Here is a 26486-nt window from a genome sequence, read left to right as displayed (position 1 = left end):
GGCCTTTTCTTTCTTTATTTTTTGAGTCTCTCGCAGGCATCTTCTCCAGCTCTCCGCAGTGCTGAATGCACATCCTGCCTTCACCAATAGGGCCGAGGCAGGGAACAAAAACAGAGGAGAAATCTGCTGACATCACAGATCGTGTTCCAGTCACAGCCTGGGAGATGCTGAGTGAGAGAGAGAGAGTGAGCGAGGGAGAGAGGGAGCGAGGGAGGGTGGGGGCCAGGGAGAGAGAAACTGCAAGCAAGAGATTGTGAGAGGAGGGGGGGGGGTATTGCCGAGCTGTGCTGTAATCGGAGAGAATACTGCAGCTCCCTCTCAGACTCTACACGCAGACAACAGCGCAGCATCTCTGCAGAGTGCGAACACTGGGGAGAGGCAGAGAGCCGTGCACGCACACACACACACAAATGCGGAGAGGGCTGCTGGCCAGGGCTTGAGGATCAATGTCTTAGGAACCGGTAAAAAGCCCGGCGCATCTGACACCACCTATTCTGCAGAGCTGCCCTCAGTCTGAGCGCTTGTGCGATTGCTGGGCTGCTGCAGTCTCAGGGAGCCATGCCAGGGGAGGCAGCCCGCAGCTCGGTGCCCACACCTGGCCTGCCGGAGGGTGAGGCGACAGACAGCGGCATCCCCGGACCAGGTGAGTGAGAGCGAGGGACGGGACAGAGGCAGGGAGGGGTTTGGGGCCGAAAATGCAGACAGAACAATGGCGGGAGGAAGGCTGGGGGAGAGAGGGAGAGGCTAGCCGGAGAGAAGGTTGTCTGACTGGGCCCAGCTGAGGCAAGGATGGAGAACGGAGGGGCTGGGTAAGCAAGGCAAGAGAAAGAGAACATAACGGTTGAACAGAGGCCATGCGAGATGATTGTCCTTTGCTACGGGGAATGACGAAGCCATCAAAACAGATCCCCCACCCCCCAGCAACCCCTAATTACTGTATTGTGCTGTGAATTAGAGCGTAGAGCAGCACTGCCTGGTGCAGAAATGGCGCCTCCTCTGCCGCGAGATGCCAGGGGCATGACACAGCACTGGCACACTGCACCTCATGTGCTCTGGAAAGGGGGGCAGCAGACAGGGAGGACAGAAGGGACACTGTGACACCTGGCCGGCGCGAGCAGACTGGTCACTCCCACGTCCTGAGCGTGAGATTTGTGTCCTTGGTCACAGGCATGCCTTCATGCGTCTCAAAACCAGAGCATCTTGCTGGTGCGCTTTGTCACTTTTGTCATGGCTGATGCCGAACACGAACAATGAAATACGAAACATTTTATATACTGTATATATAAATGTTTACCAGTTACAGAAAATGTCAGACTGAAAAAGGGTTTCAAAATGTATAATTGATTAATTCATGCCGCTTGACTCGTTGCGCACAAAAGCCGCCAGAGGCAATGCCGCTTGTGCTTATATAAGGTGAACTGGTATGCAGCCATGCGTTCGTTCACTGTGGAGGGAAATGTGAGTGGAGCCTGACGATGTCCTGGGCTGTTGTAGACAGGCTGTCTGGCATCTGAGGTGTGGACGGGTCGGAGCTGGAACACACCAGAGGGGCGATGGCACCTGGCGTGGAGCAGGGAATCGGTGCACTGGCCTGCTCGGTCTGTGTCAGTCTTTGACAGTCCGGACAGGTGTAGAGGCCCAGAGGGACTAAGTGTTTAACTGCCGGTTCAGCTTTATTGTCTGTGGACTCCTGGATCCCCCATCACCTTCATACACAAGAGCTTTTCTACAAACTAGTAGACACACAAACATCCAAACATTTACAAAGATGTTTGTACTGGCTTAAATCTGAAGCATTTTTCTTTTTTGTCTTGGATACTGGAAACAAGGCAGGAGAAACACGGGGATTGATGGGGCATAGATGGAAGAGGATGGAACAGACTGGGAAAGACAGGGATGGAGTGGGGGGATAGGACAGGAGAAGGAAAGGGAATTGGTGGAGAAGAACAGCTGGGCCAAAGAAGAAGTGAGAAGGTTGCACTGAGCGCCATGTGTTTCAGGGAGTCACAGGGTTAATGAACACCTTCTGTCAGGCCCCGATTGGTGCAGACCCTAGTCTGTCCCCCCAAGGGAAGAGAGAGGGCACTCTGTGAGGGGGGTCATGTCTAATTGACAGCTGTCAGACAGCCAGGGATGGGTGGGTTATGCAATTCCCTTCAGACCACGTTCAGAAAGGCTTTAGCTCCCTGACGCAGCAGAAACACTGGACCAAGGCCTGCTCTTGAACATTACATACAGAAAGATAGTTTCTATACAACAATAGCAGCTCTTGTTACCCTCTGGTGTAGCTAGATGACTGTCAAAAGACCAGCTGCTTTGGAGATGTTAGCTTTTCAGGAAGGGGGGGGTGAGCAGAGAGAGAAAGAGGCTGCCTTAGCCTCTATAATTGATATATTCTCTCTGACAAGGGGAAGGTCTGAGATTTTTATGCGGAGATCGAGTTTTCTTTTGAACTTGCTCTGTCACTCTATGGGTTCTCCTTGAGCAGCAGCAAGGATGACTAAGCTATAAGATTTCCCAGAGAGATATGATCAATATGTTTTTTTTTTTAAAGATGTAGTTCTATCAGGATATGACCTATTCTAGTCATATGAAAAATGGTCATATTTCTAAAGCATCTCACAGTAATGCTAGGTATTCCAAATGTTTTAGAAATTTGAATAAAAAAATCCTATCTTTATGAAATTTAAAAGCAGAATTTGAATTATACAAATCAAAGGTAGCTTGATTATCAGACTAAAACTTTCACACTTTATACAGTGGGTATAGAAAGTCTCCACCCCCTTTCAAAATATTCACCTTGTGTTGCCCTAAAGCCCAAAAAGAAGGCAAATAAAATCAGACATTTACAAGTTGTACCTTGCAACATCCAAGTGAAAAAAAGAAAGCAAAATATCTGAAAAAAATTAAATAAAAAGTAGAATAACAGGGTTGGATAAGAGAACACCCTGAGTTAATACTTGGTGGAAGCACCTTTTGCTTGAATTACAGCCTTGACTCTGTTTGGATACATCTCTACCAACTTTGCACACCAACAGAATTGTTCAAGCTCAGTCAAACTGTGTGGTGACCATTGATGGACTGCCCTCTTCAAGTCATTCCAAAGATTTTTGATGGGATTTAGGTAGGGGCTCTAACAAGGCCACTCATGGACATTCACCTTCCTGTCCTTCAACCACTATACGTTTGCTTTGGCATTGTGCTTTGGGTCATTGTCATGTTGAAAGGTGAACCATCTTCCCATTTTCAACTTCCTGGCTGAGGGCTGCAGGTTTTCTTCAAGAATTTGCCTGTATTTTGCACCATCTATCTTCCCTTCTATCCTGACAAGTGCCCCTGTCCCAGCTGAAGAGAAACACCCCCACAACAGGATCCTGCCACCACCGTGCTTTACCGTAGGAATGGTATTCTTTGGATGGCTAGATATATTGGCTTTTCACCTGTCATACCATTTTGCATTCTGGCTAATAAGTTTGATTTTGGTCGCATCTGACCACAACATCTTTAAGGTGCTTTTTAGCAAAACAAACAAGACTTGTTGTGGCTTTTTTTAAGGAGTGGCTTTTTCCTTGTCACCCTGCCATACAGGCCAGATCTGTGGGGCGCTTGTGATATTTTTGTCACGTGCACTCAATAACCAGTCTTTGCCATAAAGGCATTTAGCTCGTTCAAAGTTGCCATCGGCCTCTTGGAAGCCTCTCTGATCAGTCTCCTTCTTGCTCAGTCATCCAGTTTGGAGGGATGGCCTGATCTAGGCAAGGTCTGGGTGGTGCCATACGCCTTCCACTTCTTAATGATGGTCTTGACTGTGCTCCATGGGATGCTTAAAGCCTTTGAAATCTTTTCATATCTACAGTATCTCCTGACTTGCGCCTTTCCAAAACATTATCTCAAAGTTCTTTTGAAAGCACCTTTCCACTCATAGCGGAATCTTTGCTTTGAAATGCACACCCAAGCAGTGGAATCCTCTAGAAACAGGTGCTTTTATTCTGAACTTATCAAAATCACCACAATGGATCACAGGTGGTAACCAATTAGTTTGAGATCTGTAAGGTGATCCATTATACCCGAGCAAGTTTACAAATTGTAGGGGGGTGTTCACTTATCCAAACAAGGTATTTCACTGTTGTAATATGAATTCATTTTCAGAATGTTTTAGAATTGTATTTTCACTTGGGTAATGTGGGTTACTGTGTGTAAATAAAAATGGAACAAGCCTAAATTAATTTGTTTTTATTTTTCAGAGTGTCACACAACAAAAGGTACACATTTTGAAAGGGAGTGGTTCTATACCCACTGTAAATGGTGTCTAGTTCTATTAGGAAAAATAACGCAGTTGAAAGGTCCATGTAGTGGTCATTGTTTTAAGATTATACCTAAAAATCCCTGCTTTTCTTCCAAGGAGGAAACTGTCTTGACTCAAACCAACCCAGTAAATAGTACATAAAGTTACATTCACCACTTTCTAATAATATTTGGTTGTTTTTACTGATAAAATGGGCTAATATAATTCTACTGATAGACAAAACTGATGCAAAGTCATAATCCACAATAGGGCTTCAATATGTTGCTAAACTCCCTTGACATCTGATCTAATCTAATTTCAGAATTTTACCAAGGCACAGCCTACCTATACTGATTTAGGAGACATCAGCTGAAATCTCCAAGCACCTCAGTCGACCTCTAGGTGGCGCTGTGACAACCAGTTTTTGAAAGAGATGTTGTTTTGAGGTCTTATATCACAAATGTTCCATGGTGCTTCTTACAAGAATGGAAGTATTATCTTAGGGCATGATGGCCTGAACTAAAAACAGGTTGCGAATTCTGTCATACCTTAAGAGCCGCTGACATCTTTGCTCCCTGGATCCGAATAAGACTTGCGGGTTCAATGAAGGTTAAACCTGAAAATGTCTTCCAGCTGTCTGAGCTTTACCTTGTGTCCAGCTGTGCTATATAGTGCAGTGTTAGGAGGAGATGGCACTACTTTCCATTGTCAGTCTTTCGTACAGCTCTGTGCCAGGACCCAACAGTCGCTTGAAAGACTCTGTTTACAAATGCCATTTGTTATATAAGAGTTGCTCGTTTGTGTATTCTCAGGGATGGACAGATGGACTCTATTGTTTATCATACAAACTAGCATGCATATTTCTCTTCCTGATAAAATAAAAAACAAGTGTACACTATACGATTGTTTTATGGCTTATCAACAAGATCAAACTGGCTGTCTTTTTTTACCATACTGGGAAATCAAAAACATCTAAATGTATCCCCAAAGAATAGAACAAAACAGCATACAGCAATATATACTGTACACCTCCCACCTTGTACAGCAAAACGAATAGTACCATTCAAACGTCTGGATGTATGATCAACTAAAACATGCTGGAGAGAAATGCTCACTGTAACCCTTAGATTCACTAATATTTATGTATTTTTGAGCAGATATAAGTAACAGTACACTATGTTTAGAGAAATTAGAATATTTAATATGCAAATATCTTGTGTTGATATAAAATCGGAATCTGATGATTATACTGAAGAATTAAGAATGACATTACTCTCTCTCAGCTTCTCTGGGCATATTGTTTAAAAACATTTCGAACAGTGCCGCCTATGAAAAGATCTTTCCTCTTGAAGGAGTTTTTCAGTAGCAGCTGTGCAGTATGTAGCACCAGCTGGAGGCAATCTCCACAAACACCGCCGATCTATCCCTTCATCCAATCTGAGCACCTCACTTGTTAACACACCCTCTACTTCCTGATTTACTTAAGGCTTCTCCGTTTTGCTGAACACTGCTCTGTATTGTTAGCTTCTTTGAAATTCCTTGCCTCGCATTATTAACGCTGTCTTGCCTTTTGGGATACTCGAGACTAGATCTTCCCTTTTGACCTCGATTTCAGCTAGTACTTTGGATTTTCTTTCTCTGTTTGGATAACCTTTGGTATCGAACCCGGAATTCGCCCTCGACTATGTCTCTGCCTAACATTCTGGATTCGTCAGAAATCTTTCCTGACTCGGCTCATCATATTCGCATAGGGTTCTTCACTCTAAGAACAATGAGGCTTGTTACAGATCTTTGATAACTGAAGTACTGCAAGTATTGTATCTAAAAAATTGCTGTGCACAGTCCTTTTAACTCGTGCACAACTCATGCCTTTTATAAATATAAAGCCCTACCAGTGATATCCTATTGTGTTGAATGGAAAGTGCTGTTTAGGTTTTTCTAAATGAATATTTTTAATTAGAATGTGCATGCACAATCTGGACACTTTCCTAGGTTAAAGAATATAAATGGCAACAAAACTGTGAAGGGAAAGCCAGTCCTAAAATATGTTGGTTCTGTATTCACCCCCATTTGCTATGGCAACACTAAATTAGTTGAGGTGAGCTTGATTACTTTGACAAATAACATGATCAGTTGAGTGGCCTCTGTCTGTGTGCATTAATTGCTGGTCATACTGAATAAATATACCTGTCTTTGTAATGTCCCTCAGTCATAGTGAAATGCAAGCAAAGATGCAGCTAAAAGAGTAGAGTAGGGGTGTTTTCCTGGCGTCCTGGCCAAATTTCCCATTGGCCCTTACCAATCACGGCCTCCTAATAATCCCCCTCTATGAACTTGCTTCATCACTCTGTTCTCCTCCCCACTGATAGCTGGTGTGTGGTGAGTGTACTGGTGTATTATCCCGGTGGGGCTGTACATTGGTGGTGGAGGGGAGTCCCCATTACCTGTAAAGTGTTTTGAGTGGAGTGTCCAGAAGAGGGCTTCTTAAATGTAGAGTATTATTATAGGTGTCAAAAGACACAAATCAAAAGAAAAGTATAAAAACTTAAAAGATACTGAATATACCACTCAGATACTGCCATGGTCAGGCTGGGACGTCGTTGAAAGGGGATTAATACAAGTTGCAGTTTACAAGGCACTGTACTTTTTTTTTTACAATTGCTTTATTAAAAGATAAAATATCAAAAAGCTAGCAAGCAACAACATAGCTACCATTTCGTAGTTTATATCAATGAAAAATCAAATCTAAACCCCTTTTTTCAAAGGGTGTAATTTGTTTTTGTGTTCATAATAGCTTTCATCTTTGTGTTGGGGGCATATTTCACTTGCAGAGGTCGAAACTATGAGTCTGTTGTTTCTTCCTGAGGTGTCCCCCATGTACTATACATGAAATGGGAGATACCGCCAGTACATTCAGACAGTGCCTCATGGGATATAGCATAAATCCAAACCATTCCCAGCACATCTTGTTAATGTTAACAGTATCTTCTGAATGCAATACTGCCGCTGTAAAAAGACTTCTTAATGAAGTTGCCGCCTGTTGTTTTCATTTTGTCACGGTCTAGAGTTGACAAAAAGAAACCGTGACATAGCCCAACCACCTGTAGGGGTGTGAGGGAGATGGCATCAATTGAAAAGGGATGCAGGTTATATTTACTGTGCCCCTCCCCCCCCCAAACCCTTTTAAACCACATTACCCAGCTGTGTGTGAGCATGAGTTTTAACATAGAGAGATGGAACTGCAGAGTGAGTGCCTGCAGCTGTTTTTCTGTCTTTTTCGGCTGCGCAGGAGCCTTCTGCTGTGTGAGTTGCTCCTCCTTCTGGTAACTGTGGGTTATTGATGGGATGCAGTGGCCGAGTACTAATTCCGGGCTGCCCATGCTTGTTGTCTCTGAGCCAAAGTAGGAAAGGGGGAAGGATTCTTTGAGCCAATGCAGCAGTGGTTCCAATATTAGCTCATCAGGGTTGTTTTAGAGGGCACGGATCAAAGGTTTCAAAATAATACATCCATCCATTTTCTAACCACTTTATCCAATACAAACAAGGAGAGAAGCTAGGCATGATGTCACCTGGATGGGAGATCAGTCCATTGAGGGGCACACGCAGACACAGACATGCACACACTCATACCAGGGCCAGTTTTATTGAAGCCAATTAACCTACATAACAGTATGTCTTTGGACTGTTGGAGGAAACCCACACAAACATGAGGAGAACATACAAACCCCACACAGATAGCACCCAATGTACAAAATTGAACGCAAGGTCCTAGCACTTCAAGGCAGCAATGGTAACCACTCTACCACCATGCTGTCCCAGAATAATACAATTATTTCTAATTTACAGTGTTTGGCTGATGCATTTATCCAAAGCAATCTCTATTCACACCCATTTATACAGCTGGGCATTTTCCCAGAACAATTCAAGAAAAGGACTTTTCTCAAGGCTACAACAGATGAATCTCTCCTGGGATTTTAATCCTCAGCCTTCCTGTTTGGAGTCCCGATCCCTAAACACTGCTCCACTTGAAGAAGGGGTGAAAGATGAGTGGCTTGAATTTACAAACTGACTCTGCTTAGATATGCATTCTGGGATATTGACAATTATTCGGTGCTTATTTTTGGAGGCACCAGGATATGTATTTGCAGTCCATACATCCATTTTCTAACTGCTACATCCAATTCAGGGTCAAGTTGGAGCGGGATCGTATCATGGCAGGGAATGGGCACAAGACAGGATACACCGTGGGTGGGACACACACAGACATAAATATGCACACACCCAAAACAGGGCCAATTTTCCCAGAAACCAATACTTTTGCTTCACTATGTCTCCGCACTGTGGGAGGAGCTTTACAAACCCCTGCAAAAACTCAGGGAGAACATATGAACTCCACTCAGACAGTACCTCAGGTCTGGAACTGAAGCCAGGGCTCCAGAACTGGGAGGCAGCAATGCTAACCATTGCACCACTGTACCATCCTTGTCTTACAATCTATTCACATATAAAGTATATTAACATTTTCTGCACGCTAACATGCAGCAAGAAAAGGGCACAATTGTACAACAACGTAACACCATTATTTCAAAGTCAGGCATCAGTATTGTTTAATGGATTTGGATTAAAGAGTCTCAGCAAAATGTAGACCTACTGTTGGAGTACAATGAAATAAAATGGAAGTCATGTTGATAAAGAGTGGAGCTTTGGTTGTCATGCATGAAGAGATGTTCTATCGAAAGGCTGTTTAACTGACCCAGCCAGACAAGGTACTTTTCTTTCCTCGTCATCCGCTCTTCTCGGTCACGTGCTCCTCACTTTATTGCACCACAGGCTTACAGTGCCTTGCGAAAGTATTCGGCCCCCTTGAACTTTTCAACCTTTTGCCACATTTCAGGCTTCAAACATAAAGATATAAATTTTTTATTTTATGTGAAGAATCACCAACAAGTGGGACACAATTGTGAAGTGGAACGAAATCTATTGGATTTTTGAAACTTTTTTAACTAATAAAAAAATGAAAAGTGGGGCGTGCAAAATTATTCGGCCCCTTTACTTTCAGTGCAGCAAACTCACTCCAGAAGTTCAGCGAGGATCTCTGAATGATCCAATGTTGTCCTAAATGACTGATGGTGATAAATAGAATCCACCTGTGTGTAATTAAGTCTCTGTATAAATGCACCTGCTCTGTGATAGTCTCAAGGTTCTGTTGAAAGCGCAGAGAGCATAATGAAGACCAAGGAACACACCAGGCAGGTCCGTAATACTGTTGTGGAGAAGTTTAAAGCCGGATTTGGATACAAAAAGATTTCCCAAGCTTCAAACATCCCAAGGAGCACTGTGCAAGCGATCATCTTGAAATGGAAGGAGTATCAGACCACTGCAAATCTACCAAGACCTGGCCGTCCCTCTAAACTTTCAGCTCAGACAAGGAGAAGACTGATCAGAGATGCAGCCAAGAGGCCCATGATCACTCTGGATGAACTGCAGAGAACTACAGCTGAGGTGGGAGAGTCTGTCCATAGGACAACAATCAGTCTTACACTGCACAAATCTGGCCTTTATGGAAGAGTGGCAAGAAGAAAGCCATTTCTCAAAGATATCCATAAAAAGTCTTGTCTAAAGTTTGCCACAAGCCACCTGGGAGACACCCCAAACATGTGGAAGAAGGTGCTCTGGTCAGATGAAACCAAAATCGAACTTTTTGGCCACAATGCAAAACGATATGTTTGGCGTAAAAGCAACACAGCTCATCACCCTCAACACACCATCCCCACTGTCAAACATGGTGGTGGCAGCATCATGGTTTGGGCCTGCTTTTCTTCAGCAGGGACAGGGAAGATGGTTAAAATTGAGGGGAAGATGGATGCAGCCAAATACAGGACCATTCTGGATGAAAACCTGTTGGAGTCTGCAAAAGACCTGAAACTGGGACGGAGATTTATCTTCCAACAAGACAATGATCCCAAACATACAGCAAAATCTACAAAGGAATGGTTCACAAATAAACGTATCCAGGTGTTTGAATGGCCAAGTCAAAGTCCAGACCTGAATCCAATCGAGAATCTGTGGAAAGAGCTGAAAACTGCTGTTCACAAACGCTCTCCATCCAACCTCACTGAGCGAGCTGTTTTGCAAGGAAGAATGGGCAAGAATTTCAGTCTCTCGATGTGCAAAACTGATAGAGACATACCCCAAGCGACTTGCAGCTGTAATCGCAGCAAAAGGTGGCTCTACAAAGTATTAACGCAAGGGGGCCGAATAATTTTGCACGCCCCACTTTTCATTTTTTTATTAGTTAAAAAAGTTTCAAAAATCCAATAGATTTCGTTCCACTTCACAATTGTGTCCCACTTGTTGGTGATTCTTCACATAAAATAAAAAATTTATATCTTTTATGTTTGAAGCCTGAAATGTGGCAAAAGGTTGAAAAGTTCAAGGGGGCCGAATACTTTCGCAAGGCACTGTATTTCGCTTTTCTCTCTTATCCTGATTTCTCCTGATCCTACTCTAATGTTGTTGCTTCTTTCCTGCTCATCTGAATTCTATTCATTGCTGACTCTGTCTGTGTGTCTCTTTAAAGGGCATTGTAAATACAGACACTTATTGAGTTGACAACAGAGTTTCATCTGATGATAAAGCCTTTATAAACCACATTAGCCTCAGGTCAGGCTCCCGCTGTCTGGAGCTAGAGTATGAGATTACATACAAAAAAATAAAAGTGAACCTCAGCAGATTTCACAGACTCCCAGCCAGAACGAGCTTCACCTTCCGCTTGCGCAAAAATGATCTGATTAGCAAAATGTTCTTTATAAGAGATGGGGGCCCTGGACAAATGTTGTACTGTAAACAGTACAATGCAGTATTAACCTACTTTTGTTAATAATATTGGAAAGAGCGTTGCAGTTCTGTTCACACTTGAAGTGAATTATAATACAGGGCAGGGGTTCCTTAACCTGCATTCACAAGGACATCAAAGCAATTATTAAATTCATGGAAAGATGGATAGTCCACATGTCACATGTCCTGCAGATGTCTAAAAGCCACCGGAGCTGGGTGGGTTTCATTTAGCCAGGGTATCATCAATTTGCCCGGCATCTGTGATACTTGTTGTCCGGTAGACACCTCTGAACTCGAAATGTAATCTTTGAGAGCTGTATCAGTCCTCTATTTCATTTGAGCTCTGTTGTTGGTACTGAGGGTCTTGAACTGCGAAGAAAGGTTGATGGCTCAGCAGTGCCCCCTTTTCTGGAGGTCCTTCGTGCTTGTTCTGCTGCAAGCCACGTTGCCATCACATTGTTTTTATTTTTAGATGTGAGTCTTTCAATCTTTTAGGCGTAGAGTGAGTCCAAGGACAAATAAGGATTCTCCTTAACTGGATTCCATGTAGACAGTTTCCTCTCCATCCATTCAGATACAGTATTCTCCAAGAGTATCAACGTAGGTCCTGGAGCTGGAGAAAGTTTCACAGTCAGCTTAAAGGTTAAGGCAAAATCGGAGCTGTGTGTAAGGATGTGAGGGTATTTCTGGAGTCACAGGTCCTTCTCTATCTTTTAATGAATCTTCTAAATGAAGGATATTCTTCCACAGACCTTAAACCTCTACCAAATTAAGTGGATTGTAACATTACCAATGCTATAACTGTTCCATTGATCCTACCTGCTATCAATACATCGAATAATCATGGAGCTGAGCAGAGCACAAATCTGCAGCAGAGTGGAGTGAACACCTTGAAAGGGACATACAGTATTTGCATGCATGATTTGCTTTCAAGGTTAATGCTGCATAAAATATGGCGGACAGCTCTGAAGAGCAGTAAAAGAAAAATGACTCTAAGCATTGTTGTTCCTTCTTAATTGGTGCTTGTGTGCCGCTGGGAGACAAAAGTTGAAATGTGGCTTGACATTTAACCCTTGGTAGTCCAGACAGAAAAAAAAATATCTTTTTACCAGCATTAATATAACAGCCTCGGTGGTGTATCAGGGCTCAGTGACAGACCAATTTGCTTCATTATTTTTTCTTACAGACAGAACTATTCTTTTCGTTTTTTACCCAGACAGGTAGAACATTCACAAGTTCTGTGCTTAATATGTTATTCCCTACATGAGTACGATCTCATGAGTCTTCAGTACTCTCTGAAAGTCTTTGTTGTAACAAAGGCAGTAACTGTTCGGAGTAATAGCTGCTGTTTTGTGTATTAATTAGTTGTCCTCTTTAAAGAGCTGGGCTGTCCGGCCATGTGCAATGAGACTCTGCCTGCAGAGCCCAGCAGTGCCTCATCACAGCTCTCTGCAGAGGCAGTCTGACAGAAAGGTTAGCAGAGGATTTATTTTGCAGTGATGTCTAATTATAAACAAGATGATATGTTTTTTTTTCTACCGACTTGACAGACCAGGCAATTACTCACTTGGGGTTCTTCTGTCCTCTTCTATTAGAAATAATTATATCTGAAATGCACAGTAAAACGCTTTAGATTGTTTCAAATAGAAAAGGGAGTGCATTAATGCAGACTTTCTTCAGTGTGAACAGATAAACAGTTAATGTTGTGAAAGGGACAGGATGTTCTGATGTGTTTAAGACAATGAAGGGTCCTCTGGGTCTGGTCATTTAGTTACACAGCTGGTGCCCTTAATTTTCATATCTTACTCCATGCCTAATCAATGCTCTCCCATCATACTTTCATAGTTATTTTACTTTAGCCCTGGGGTCTGAAATCTGTCAGGTGTAAACCACTAAAGAGGTCTGATTACATGCATTGTAACTTCAAGTGGTGTGAATTAAGTAACTAAGATATCAGCTGGATAGGAACAAACAAAAACATTATGACTGGACCATAATAATGCCGTTCAGTTGTAGCACTGTTCATTTGGACACAATCATACAACTCATATAAACCTTTGCTCTGGTTCTGCTTATTATTATTTTTGCCTAGTGTTGTAAAGACCTTTAAAGACATGGAACAGAACTGCAATAAAAAAATAATAAGCAAATAACCATCCCATTTACCGTGACTCTTTTTCTTCAGGGGACATTCTTTGAAAGCCTGAGAAACCATGGGTGCAAATTTTAATGTTAGTGAAGAGGCCACAGTAGCAACCTTCTTAAGGAGGAATCCCCTTCAGGCCTATGAATCCTGCAGCACATCACTTTTTTCACCTTCACGTTGTCTAATTGAACTAATTATTTACTTCTGTGATCAAAATAATACATTGCTGTTTCCAATGAAGGGCAGCACTGTGGTGAAGTGGTTAGCATTAGTGCCTTACAGCTCTGGGGCCTTGGGTTCAGTACCCTGGGTGCTTTTTGTGTAGAGTTTGTATGTTATTCCTTTTGAACATTCCTCCAGGTTCCTCCAGTTTCCTCCCACAGTCCAAATAAGTACTGGTAGGGAAAATAAGCTCTGTTATGAGTGTGTCTGTGTGCGCCTTGCGATGGACTGGTGTCCTGTCCAGGGTGTACCCTGCCTTCTGCCCTTTGCTTGCCAAGATAGTTTCCGGCTGCCCTGCGACCCTGAATTGGATGAAGAGGTTAGAAAATAAATAGATTCAATTAAATCCTACTTTAGTTCTCCACTTTAGGGCTGGGATTAGAATTGCTTGATATCCATACCTCACACAGTAGACCGATGACTCAAACAGACATGGGTTAATGGCCTATTCTACAAGAGTTAATGGATATGATCTACCCATGTTTCAAGATAGCATGTCACAGCTTTTTTAACTGATGCTGCTGTACATATAAAAGAGAAAACAGATAACTGATACTACATATAAAAGAGTGAAAAACACATATCAGGATTCTTTCAAAAGTGAGCTTTGACAGAATCACTTAAAACATGGCAAAACAGAATTCTGCTGAGCTGCTGTACTATTGTTAAAAAATGTTGTGATGTTTTTACATTGGTTTAGTCTGAGGTCATCGCTGCATTCCTAACAGGCCCTTATTCTCTAGGCTAGTGATCTAGAGGGAGTTCAGTGGGTTTTATTGGATATTCCCCTGGGAAGATATGTTTTAAGAGAGTGATGCACATTTTCTAGTGCTTTCTACATGGGTGTTGGTATGACCTTTCTTGTCAGTGTGGTTTAATATTTTATAGCCTGGCATTTAGCTGACATTATTAGAAGATAAACAAGACAAGGGGGGGAGAGGAGGAAAGAATTGAATGTGGGAAAGAAACACAGAGGAAATTAGCATGTCCACAAAAAGGATTGCCTCTTTTTTCATCCACTGCTGTTTAAAGTTCAAATTGAAGTATCCTCTTCTTCAAAATCTCTTTAAGTTAAGAATAGTTTTTAATGGGCAGCTGAAATCAAGGCTCTTATTAAACAGTGTGTTTGAGCTACACTATAATCACATCAATGTCCATTTTTCCCGAAAACAGTCTTTGACTCTGTTAGCAATTGTTTTTATTTCCTGGACACCACCTGATTATTATTTGAATATCTGCTTTGTTTTGAATTAGACTAAACAGATCAGAAGGCAAAGAAACTTAGGGGCTGAATAGAGTGAGAGAGAGTTAAAAAAGATCACAGATTGCTGGGGGACCGGGACACAGGGTATCTCTTACAGAAGGTGCACAAGCAGCTGTGATATCTGACATGTTAAGAGACTGTATGCCTTAATGGATAGAGTGAAGAGAAGAAAAAATAATGTGAGAGAACCAGAGGAAATAAAAATGTGAATAGATGGTTGTCACTAAAAACTAAAACAAAATTGTTGATTGAAAAGAAAACTTAAACCTGAAACCAGTTTGACCTTCCAGTTATCATTGAAACCAGGGGGCAGTTTGCCTACAATTTGAAGAGATTAAAAGTACAGCTTTATCACCAGATTGTTGGTTGTTTTAAAATGTGAGGTACTTTGTTTCTTTGTCTAAATTATAGTTGTGCATGATGAAGTGTTACATCATTGCTAACCCCTCTCAGGATCTGACTGTCTCTGTATTTCCTCTCTTTCAGATATGACCAGGCATTCCTCCAGTTCCTCAGCCTCCACTCCCAGCGACTGTGCCTCCACCCCCTCCCCCCTCACCCCCCCGCAGCTCTCCCCAGCAGGCAGCCCCGAGTGTTCCTCCCCCTTTGGTCCGCGGCTGCCGAGGGCCAAGCAGAACTTCTCAGCTCTGCGCCCTCCGCCAGAGGGGGCAAGCTGTGACGGGACCCCTGATGGGAGGCTTGTCAGCATTGGGAGGGCAGCAGGCAAGTATGGCAGGGGGCCATGCAAGCGCGGGTACCAGCCTGTGAAGATGGAACGCATCAAGGTCCTGACCGGAACAGAGATCGAGAGTGACTACAAGGAACCGGAGATACTGGACACTCGGGTAGTGATGGGGGAGGAAGCCTTACTACGCAACATGGAAGCACAGGGAGATAGGGTAATGAACAAGAAGACAGAAGATGAAGGAGCCATTCCAGAAAATTGCCCTCTTCTACCCTCCTCAGCCCCTGAAGAGATTCAGGAGAGACCTAATGAGGAGTCACAGTTGGACACAGGTCAGGATAGTTCGTCCGTCTCCCAGGAAGACAATCCGACACTCCAAATGGAGCTGGCCAAGGACCCTGTAAGCCTCCTCCCTTCTTCCATTCAGGAACCTATAGCTATGGATGCTGGGATGGCTGATAGTGACCCTCTTATGAGAGAAGAGGGGTCTGAGAAGACGCCGTCTCAGGATGAAGTGCCTTCCTTGTCATTTTCACAGCCCACCTACATGGCTGAGCGCCAGGAGCCGGACCACCAGCTATTGGGGTCTACCCACAGCTTAGATCCTGACCTCTACTTCACTGCCCCCTCCACCCCCATCAAGATGGTCTATTCTCAACATGTCAAGCAGCAGTGGTTCCCTGGGTCACCCACTCCTGAGTCTCCACCTGATGAGTCCCCTGACCTGCCAGAGAGCGAAGGGCTCTGTTCTCCTCCAACCTCCCCTTCGGGCTCCTATATCACAGCAGAGGGGGGAAGTTGGACCTCATCCTGCACATCCAACACCTCCCCTTCTTGTTCCCCCAACCTCATCACAGAGGGAGAGCTGCAGGAGGCCCCTGCCTGTTATGTGGAATCTCTCTCAGAGATCGGGGATGAGCTGGGAGAGGAGAGGCATGGTGCAGACAAATCTGAAGGGCTGGGGCTGGTGGAAAACATTGGCTTTGTGGAGGGCAGGGAGAGGCTGAAGAGGGAGACATGCCGCCCCAGCTGGGTGACCGAAGACATTTCCCCTCAAAGGAGTAGCAGTGGGAGGAGTACTACTTCTGGAGAAGAGGAAGGAGAGGAATCTGAAGGTTCCTTGGAGCCAGCAGAGGTCCTGGAGCCCACAGAACTCACTGCAGATGAGGATCTTGACCAAGACCAGGATTTGGACTTGGATACCTGTGTTGCAGAGCATTTTGCCACTCTGAATGCCCCTCTCAGTCCTGAAGAAGACATTTCCACAGAGCTGGTCTCCTCTTTCCCTTTTGCGCAGCATCGGTTAGCTGCCGCAGATGCTGGAAGTCTCACCCCAGCTACCTGTTCTTCGGAGGTTTCTGACACTGATAACAACAGTCCCTGTGGAGAAATGTCCATCCTGGAGTTTCCTGGCCCCTGTGGAGAGGGCAGCCTGGAGGATGAGAGGATGATCCCTGCTTCCCTCCTGCCTTTCCATGCCAGTCTGATCTTCCAGGCAGACTCCATGGAGATCACACTGTTCCCCACTGAGGATGGGCCAGGAAACGATGTGGATGCCTATGCAGCAGGGGAGGAGGAAGGTGATGTGGATGAAGGTGATGATGAGGAGGAGGAAGAGGAGGAGGAAGTAGAAGAAGAAGGGAAGTGTGTCGAAGACGTCAATGAGGAAGACACTTCAGCCTCCTTCCTCAACTCCCTCTCTGAAAATTCCATCAATGAAGGTGTGGATGAGTCTTTTGCTTTCCAAGATGACACAGAGGAGTCCATTGACTCAGCCTCCTACAACGGGGATGAGGATGAGAGGCTGTATAGTACTGAGAGGCATGCTGAGTTATCACAGCACTTCCCTGGCCCTGATGATCCAGCAGAGGAAACACAACCCAAAGAACAAGACTCTTCCAACTCTGGCAGTGGGAGTGAGAGTGAGAGTGAAATGGAGATTTCCTCTGGGTCTTCTGATGCAGAGCATGAGCAGAAGGAGAAGTGTCCTGCCCCTAAATCCAGTTCAGGAGCATCCTTTTCTTCAAAACACCCCAAAGTCCAGGAGTTCATTGAAAGACCAGAAGAGACCTTGACAGACCAGCCTTTGGAAAATGTAGAAGAAGTGAGAGAGGGAGGCCCTGCCCAGAACATTTTCCTGGAAAGTGAAACAGAAGAACAGTGTGTAGACTCCATTATCACAGTCACTGAGGAGCCTGCTGATGCAGCTTACCAAGAGTCTTTGCAGGAAGGAGTTGTGGAGTTAGTGGAACATGATGATGTGGACAATAACATCCAGATAGAAGAGCCTGTTGTGATTTCTGGACAAAGCGACATAACAATATATCCACAGGAAAGCCAAATGGTAACAGAAAGAGATGTTCTGGCTGATGAGACAACTCTTGAGGCTGAATTAGCTGATCAGGAAAATGCCAACAGCATAGAGTATAATGACTTAAAAGTAAGTCTGGATAGTACAGCTACGAATGATCTCAATAAAGGAGTCCCTCCACTATCTTATCCCAAAGATGACCAGAGCTCCAGTAATATTCCTGTTTCAGAAACCCCTGAAATTCCCACTGATGTCCCTGATAACCTAGCTGTCACAGCATCAGATGTGTTAATCTCTGAATCCTCTCTTGACCAGGATAATCTGACCGAGAACCATCCTTGTACTGATGAAATTAGTTTAGATCCTCTTTACGTCTCCAGTGCTGTTTATAGCATGTTAGCCATTTCACCAAAGAAGGAAAACTCTGAAACCAATGTCTCAGGAAGGGGAACTACACCTGAATTGTGGGAGTCTGGAGTGCCTGTCTCCTTAGAAGAATGCTGTGAGTATGAGGCTGAAAATTTGCTGACATGTTCAATGGCAGGCCAAGTGATTAATGAACCTGTTGTCGTTCCAAATATTGAGACAAAGGATACTACCCCTGCTGACCATGAGACCAACAATAACTGCCTTGTAAATAACAAGAATAGTGAATTTCCTGAAGATACACTCTTGGATAACTCTGATACTGTTTTGTTGGAGTCTAATCTGTCCAACTGGAAATCACTAGAAGAGATTTCTGAAGCTGGAGGAGGGGAAGATGGAAGTTCTCAGTTTCCAGAAGATGATAACAGTAACCTCCTGGGCTCCATTCTTGAAACAGCAGAGGGCAATGTCCCCCAGCACATCTTACCTGTAGTAGGAGAGGAGACTTGTGAATTGAACATTACAGATGAAAACCACTTGCCGCCCAAATCAGTAGATGATCCCAACTATTTGCAATTTAATATTCTTTCCGAAGATGAAAACAAGGATGCTAAAGACCACACCTATGCTGATTTAGCACAAGATAATCCAAGTGTCCCAGGGGAATCAGCATTATCAATTGTATCCATCTTTGAAGAGAATCCAGAGGATACTGAACACAAAGTGGTTAAAAATCAGTCTGTAAGAGGATCACTGCAGACTGAAGATGCCACTCAGGATCTCTGTGAACCTCAACCTGTCTCTTCAAATTCTCTCCCAGAGGAGGCCTCCACAAGTGCACTATCTCTGACAAGTGAAACTCAAGTCAATTGTTATCCAAAGAACGTTCCAGATCTTGAAAAGTCAGACAGCACAGGTTCTCCAGGAGGGGGGTCTACTGTTGAGCAAAACACCACACTAGGACACATACACATTTCTAAAACTGAGAATGTGACAAACAATGAAGAAGGTCCCAGTAGCATCAAGTCTGAACATGCATTCACTTTGGTTAGTGGTTCTTTTGGATCCTTCATTCCTAGACAAGTATCTTCTAAATATAAGCCAGAGGAAGCCCTTTGCCCTACCTCACCTTTAGAAATCATGGATTCTGTAAGCGAAAATAAGGCAAAGACAACAGAGTCTGAGACTGAAAACTCAACAGATGAGAAGTCTGATGAAAAGACAGATGAAAAGAAAGAGGATCCTGTTGAAGAGGAAAATACTCTTCAATCACTACACCACTCTGAGCAGGTAACTTGTTCAGAAAGAGAGAGGGGTGGAGAAATCGACAAAGACCTTGATCTTCAGGAAGAGGAAGAGCAGCAAAAACAGAATGCAGATCCTGTGGATAATAATCATGTCAGTGAACCAAAGAGTGAAGGTGCCTTTGAAGAAAATGAGAGCACAGATGTCAAAATTGATGCTTGCATCTCTGAGGAAACTATCACACCCGTTGAGAACATGGGTTCCCTTCTGACAGAGAGCAAACAGAAGGCAGAATTAAACTCTCTTTCTCAAGGGAAAGATTACAAGCTTAATGAAGACGTTATAACATGTACAGAGAAAGCAAGCATTAGTCCCATAGAGGACAGTTTCTTTGAGAAGGTGACCAGTGAGCAATCAAATAGCATTCCTTTTGATGAGCAGGAAAATGCAACTGAAAGTCCTGACAAAATTAAGGGATCTGACAATGACAAACAGGAAATACACCGTGAACCTGAAAGGAGTGTCAGCCCCATTAAAACAACTGAATGCCACAGAGATAAAGACAAAGGACTTGAGGCTACTTCTACAGCAGCTGATTCCAGCACACCAGACAACTCTTTGAAGCTGGAGTGTACTATTCAGGAGAAAGAGGGAAATATTGCTGAGGTAGTAGGTATAGATGTGTTACAAGAAAATATATCTTCTAGTGAGAGTGATCATGAAAAGGAATTAACTGACCCTGGTATTAATACACTACAAGAGAACAAGGACACATCAGACCTGACCGTTAGCGAGGGTGGGGTCATAGAGGCATCTAAGAAGGAAGATGAGGTTGAGATAAATAGCTCTTCTAATCTCACAGAAAGCTTTGAAGCTGTAGAAAAAACAGACAAGCCTATTGTCTGTTCTCCTACTTCACAGAATGATGCACCTGCATGCTGCGGGGAAGAACTGGGATCCAACAGTCAGATATGCAGTAACACAACAGAAGTGTTCAATCTACCTATTTGCACAAGCCTGTCAGGAAAAGAACAAGTTGCAGAACCCCCTGTGCCCACCTCAGTGCAAGAGGAAGAGAAGCCAAGCCCATCTATCTCTGAGATACCAGATGAAAACATGTTGGATGTCTGCAATGCTGAGGAAAGAAAATGCCAGATTGAAGGGATGAGGGACATCAATGACAATCATGTTGATGACAGCCAAAATGCTCTTGACGAACACAGTGAAACATCTCCTTTGAGTACCTCACCAGTTAATCAAGAGCCCTGTGAAGAGCTTTGCATCCCTGTCCAGGAATCCCAGTCTGTGCCTTTGTGTACCCCACTGCAATCCCTCCCTGATTGTCCATCTCAGATACCCATGAACCCTCATCTGTGCTGTCCTGATTTCTCCAGCCCAATTCGATTTCCCAGTCAGCTATCCACCAAGTCTGTGTCAGGACCAGGGCAGCTCTCTTTAGTTCCTGTTCTGGACACACACACAGACCTGCAGATATCGGCACACTACTCGCAGGACAAGAAGACAGGTAACATTTGAAATCATATCCACCTCACTTTCATTTTCACATTTTCATGGTGTAGCTTAAAATGTTAAATGGTCAAATTCTAACATCTTTGCATATATAAATATAGTTTATTGAAAAATGTATAACTTCCTAGTAGAGGGGAAACAATATTTCCTTCAAAAGCATATCTGCATATCTGCAAATGGGTGGTTAAAATGTTTTGTGGCTAAACCGGAAAGAACAACAGAATCCACGGCAGCTGCAGATACATATAGTCTAAAACCACGAAGGAAGTCCCTTTGGTTGACCTCAGCTGCCATTTTTTAAAGAGAGCCATGAGATCTCATTCAGCAATGTGGCTGTATAGCTTTTTTCAGAGTCCTATAACCTTTTGTGCCTCAGTCTCAAATTGATTTCCTCCTATTTTCTTTCTTAGACTACTGTAGTTTATAAGGAACAAGAACCAAGTTTATTCTATGCTGAAAAAAGAAGAAAGAAAACACAACGTTTCAGCCATAGAGCCTCAGAATAAAATTATTACTTGTTCCTTTGCAACCTACGCATGCTGACACATCTACCCACCTGAACTACTGTAGTTAATGTTTTGCTGCTTAATCTATTCAAACAGTTAAAGCACAAGGTTTTAATTGCATTGTTCCATGTTCTGGACAGGAGTGTGGACTAGGTCAGATCAGGGCTCAGGACTCATAATCAAAAAGTCCCACGTGTGACCCAGCTGTTGTATTTGTGTGTTGTATTGTGTTGGTACTTCACTAGGATTGCTTTAGTAAAATGTTCAGTTGTATAAATAAGTTAGTTTGGTAAATGTGTCATTGATAAAAAGCATTTAAAATTACACATTTTAAATTAGTGCACACTGAGTCAAAATAATTTTATTAAAATGTTTATTAGTGTTCTCTCACATCATAAAGCATAATGCTCCATTGTCTGTATTCAATATCCAGCACTGTACTTTTTCCTGTATCACAAAAAAATAAACAACCCTCACAATTTGAGGTGAGACAGAATCAAAATGATATGAAGTTTTGGTATCCTCTGAGATCCTAAATTTACTTTTATGTGTCCTTAATTCTCTAATGTTCTGTAATTCTGTTTTTCCCCATTCAGCCAGTTCAGCAGTGGACCTCAGTGTGGATCAGCTGGACTATTGCATGGAAACTCCCTGCAAGTCCCTCACCCAGACAGACTCAGGTCCTGGTCGGAGGGTAGGGAGACAGTGTGGTTCATCCCACACGGACTCCAGCTCATCCAGCGAGAGGGAGCTCCTGTCTCCCTGCCAAAAGAACTCCCCTGTTCCAGCCCCTCATGCTGCAGCAGCTGAGCCTGAGAGATTCCAGGACAGGTTACCACGCTGCCCCATGTCCTATAGCCACAAAGGTACTTCACACCCTACAGCCTAGGCACAGGAACATGTTCAATAAGCACAATAAGCACACATGCATGGACTTTGTTTGCAATATTGTTAGTCATGTGGATTGATACTTCATTCTCTATATCCCCACTCCACTGGGAAAACTGTACATGCAAAACACATAGTGTTTAATTCAACTTTAAAAATAGTTGTTAGCAACATGCCATCCAAGTTCAAAACAGTGAACTGATCCCCTTTTAATGGAAACAGTTTCTGACTTGCATCTAGCGAGCAATACATGTGCCTGAATCTAGTACACCATCTCTATATACTGTACAGAATGTGCTTTTTTCAATGTGCTTTTTCAATTTTTTACAATGTACACATTGTAAATGCATTTGCCAAAGGTCACATTTTACATTTAAAGACTTTTTTTTGGTGGTGCATTGATTGCTAGTTCTGAATTGCCTATCTGACAGTTATTTAATGTTCAAGTACTCAAACCTAACATTTAGCCTGAACTGTTGAACACTTGTCTTTACATATTTATTCATGTTGATTTCTTCTCCTCTTAATTTCTTCTTGAAGTATGAGTCTCATTGGCAGTGAAGGAAAATAATGTGTGCATCTGCTGTACAGATTCTTCTTGAAATAATAGCATGCATTCTGTTGTGTGTGCTGCCCATGAATGTGTGCACTAGTGTGCAGACAGTGCATGTCTGCAGTGTTATTCCTGTTAGTAAACCTACACTGTGTATTTATCTGTAGGCTCCTGCAATGACTCAGAGAGTGATGACTCTGTGCCTGACCTGGAAGAGCCAGACAACCACCCACTGCAGCCTGCAGACACACAGGTGAATTCCAGGACTGCTATGAGCACTGAAATGTCTTCAATTGGATCATTGTAGAGCATTTCGAAATCTCCTCAATGCAGAGAGTTATTCAACAAAACACATCAATAGATTATTAGCAGCAGTAACATTATTGATAAACTATAAGAGGTGCAAACAAGCTTTGAGGAACTCCATGGCTTTGTATCCACAGATCATCTGCAGTTTAAACAGGAAATAATTTGTTTATGAATGAACTCAGAGCATCACTGGCTGTTTTCCTACCAAAAATCATTAGAGATAAAAAATGTCTTGCTCTGACATGCTGAGACCCATTTGCTTTTGCACCAGCAGCAATGTTTTTCATTTTAAAATAAGATAAGATACAGTGGATCATGCCTCAGTGTTCCATTCACACCAATAGTGAATTAGTTACAGAAATCTTCAGTACCACAGACAGCTCATGCAGTCCTGGTAGCAGTTCAGCACCATGGACAGCTTACAGCCTTACCCTGCAGACAGTCCTCGCACACACAGATATTTAGTCCTTCACAGAGCTAAATGCAGAAGTGTAGAACATTAAATACAAACAGAACATGCCCAGAGCTCACAGAAGCAAATATATCTTTCTAAGAAAATAGTTTATCTATAGATTTTTCTTTTCCCTTTTAAGAAGAATGAGCTTTGTGGATTTGAGTGTATTTTGAAAACTGCTGATTTCTGAAAGTCAGGAAGATTAAATAATATGCAGCAAAGCTCACCTACAATTTCAAACAAAAAGCTCTGCTCTATTATAAAGGTCATTTTTACTAGCTCTAAAGAAGGATATAGAAAAGGAATGCACAGTAGTTATGTTTTTAAAGTAAAGGAAGGAAGGTTGAGCAGATAAAGGTTAAGTGCATTCTAGTATTTACAGAACACTCACTGAACACTATTCACTGCCTTTTCACCATGTCTCCCTTTCTCCCTGTCCATTTATCACTCTCTTTTCCTCTGTCTCTTCCTCTGCCCTCATTCCCCTACTTCATCTCTCTTTCAGTCCCAGCTCTCTCCCTCTGCTCCTTCAGGAGACGACTCCATGAACAAGGCAAAGCAGAGCCGCAGTGAGAAAAAGGCACGCAAGGTAAGAGGCAGAGCTGGACAAAGAAACCAGCACTCAAACGCCAGTGAATCACAGTCAGAGCTAATCGAAAACAGAGCTACAATACTACAGACCTTACAACACGCATAGCATCATGACACCTTGTGAAAATGCACACGGCCTGTCTTTCTAACAACTGCTGTTTGTGTTTCTTCTTCATTGCCATGCTTCTGTGTGTTGTTCTCCCTTCCAGGCCATGTCTAAGCTGGGGCTGAGACAGATCCACGGAGTAACCCGTATAACCATCCGCAAGTCCAAGAACATCCTGTTTGTCATCACAAGACCCGACGTCTTCAAGAGCCCAGCCTCTGACATCTACATTGTATTCGGGGAGGCCAAGGTCAGGCCCCATGGCTTCAGGATAAGGAACATACCAGCAGTCCCATTCTACCAAATTCTTTTAGTCTATTGTACCCACTTGGACCCCAATCAATAACCATGTACTCCTCAGTCCTGAAAGCACATGACATTTCAAATATATACAATTCTCTAGGTAATTTAATGTTAGGAATAGTGACATGGTTCAACACTTTTTCAACACTCATCATGTCCTCAGTATTTTCAGTAAGCGCTAGTAGCAATGGACAATAAGCAGAAAGGTTTGCTGTTCCAGGAGTTCTAGGAAGCTGGTTTGTAATATTTTACCTTCACCTATTTTTCAGCCCAACCCGTGTTTTTGCCAATACCTGTAGTGTGCTTGTTCAGTTAACTGTTTACAGCCACAAGACTATTTCCATCTGAACCTGGCAGTATGACAGGATTTAATTCTGACCCCACTTGAAGACGAATGCTGCCTTAAGTCAGATGTCCATTGTTGGTGTTGTGTTACTGCATCTCTATATGAAGCCAGAAGACCTGGGTTAATACTATGCCTAGGACTGTGCAAGAGTCATCTCTTGTTGACTAAGTTGACAAGTGATGTCCAGAGTGATGTCTCAATGTCCAGATTTAAACATCATGTGATGAAACACCGTTCTGTCTTGAAAGACAACCAGTGCGCCTCCATTGTGTGCAGCTGACAGTGTTTATTCTGTGTGCCGCAGATTGAGGACCTCTCCCAGCAGGTGCATAAGGCAGCCGCAGAGAAGTTCAAGGTGCCACTGGAGCCGTCACCCCTCATCACAGAGAGTGCCCCCAGCCTGAGCATCAAAGAGGAGAGCGAGGACGAAGAGGAGGTACCAGGGGCACATGACTCCCCTTCCTCAAAGCTTCGCTTTTATCTTATAATAGTGCAGTCACTTCTCTGACAGCTTCTTTAAAAAGTACAAGATCACTAGTGGTTTTTTGCCTTAAATGCACAACAATGTGGAGCTGCCAGTGTTTCAACTCACTGTTTATACCTTATACCACACCAGTCCGGGAGAGATGAGATCAACAGGCAGGCATCTTCAAAAGTGTGCATTGTCAAGACGATTCCTCTCAAACTGAGAGCTCAGACAGCAGTGCGGCTTTTGGGGTCACTTTAAAAACTCTTAATTTTCCCAATAACAAACCAATACACATGTAATGCTACGAGACGTTTCTCTTTCCAACAGGAAATGTGAAGCCGAAAGCACAATTTTCCTGGATACGGCCTAGAATTAGCAAAAATCTAACCAGACACTTCTCTCTGTCTTTTTACATTTCTGCTCTGCCCTTTCACATTTCCCTTGCTCCTCTTCTCATTCTGCCTCTCCACACCCATTGTCTTTTCTTCTCTTTTTCCCCACCGTCTCTCTGCCGCCCCCCCCCCAGGTGGATGAGACGGGTCTGGAAGTGCGAGATATCGAGCTTGTGATGGCCCAAGCCAACGTGTCCCGTGCCAAGGCAGTCCGCGCACTCCGGCACAACAAGAATGACATCGTCAATGCCATCATGGTAAGAGCCGGCGTGCTGAACTGTCCTCTGTCAACTATTTCTCAGGACCACCGCTATGAGAGAGTGATGGTGGACTGGTTAATGATGTGTGAGGGATGTACTCCAATTGTATGAGTATGACAGTGCTCATGGTCCTCATTGATGACCTGTTCAAAGTACTGTGGTATTATCATGGTGGGTCCTTATCGGCCACAGTGAGTGAGGCATGAGTCTTTTGATATTGAAATCAACAATGTGTTGCGTCTTCACAACCTTGACCCCCTTCTCTCTGCTCTTATCTGCAGGAGCTGACCATGTAGGAGAAAAGAGGCTTTGTCTGTACCTGCACAGTGAACCACAGCTCATACACACTATAGGCTCCACTGCATTGCTGCTACCTTGCATCCCTATACAAGCTCAATAAACCCGTCTGTTATAACCA

General features: G+C 43.4%; 1 protein-coding gene across 2 annotated transcripts; it reads left to right on the top strand.

Moving 5' to 3' along the window:
• On the top strand, positions 1–26486 carry nacad (NAC alpha domain containing). Of its 2 annotated transcripts, none has more exons than XM_015357300.2 (9): positions 1–643; positions 15241–20886; positions 21994–22263; positions 23006–23091; positions 24113–24190; positions 24402–24548; positions 25252–25383; positions 25943–26065; positions 26350–26486. In XM_015357300.2, exons 1-9 carry the CDS (start codon positions 559–561, stop codon positions 26362–26364), a joined length of 6582 nt encoding a protein of 2193 aa, XP_015212786.2. In that variant the 5' UTR covers positions 1–558; the 3' UTR covers positions 26365–26486. The 2 variants fall into 2 exon arrangements, with proteins under 2 accessions (XP_015212786.2, XP_015212785.2); XM_015357299.2 differs by having other exon boundaries at positions 2–643; positions 24107–24190.

Source organism: Lepisosteus oculatus, chromosome 10 (genome assembly GCF_040954835.1).
Source record: "Lepisosteus oculatus isolate fLepOcu1 chromosome 10, fLepOcu1.hap2, whole genome shotgun sequence".
Lineage (NCBI taxonomy): Eukaryota > Metazoa > Chordata > Actinopteri > Semionotiformes > Lepisosteidae > Lepisosteus > Lepisosteus oculatus.
Note: the sequence above shows the minus strand (reverse complement) of the source record. Positions and strands in the feature narration are given on the sequence as shown.

Bases quoted from the DNA above. Each gene is read 5' to 3' on its own strand.
- nacad (XM_015357299.2), top strand. From the start codon at position 559: ATGCCAGGGGAGGCAGCCCGCAGCTCGGTGCCCACACCTGGCCTGCCG. The intron at 24,191-24,401 runs GTAAGAGGCAGA...TCTCCCTTCCAG, and splicing joins GTGAGAAAAAGGCACGCAAG to GCCATGTCTAAGCTGGGGCT. The intron at 24,549-25,251 runs GTCAGGCCCCAT...TGTGTGCCGCAG, and splicing joins TTGTATTCGGGGAGGCCAAG to ATTGAGGACCTCTCCCAGCA.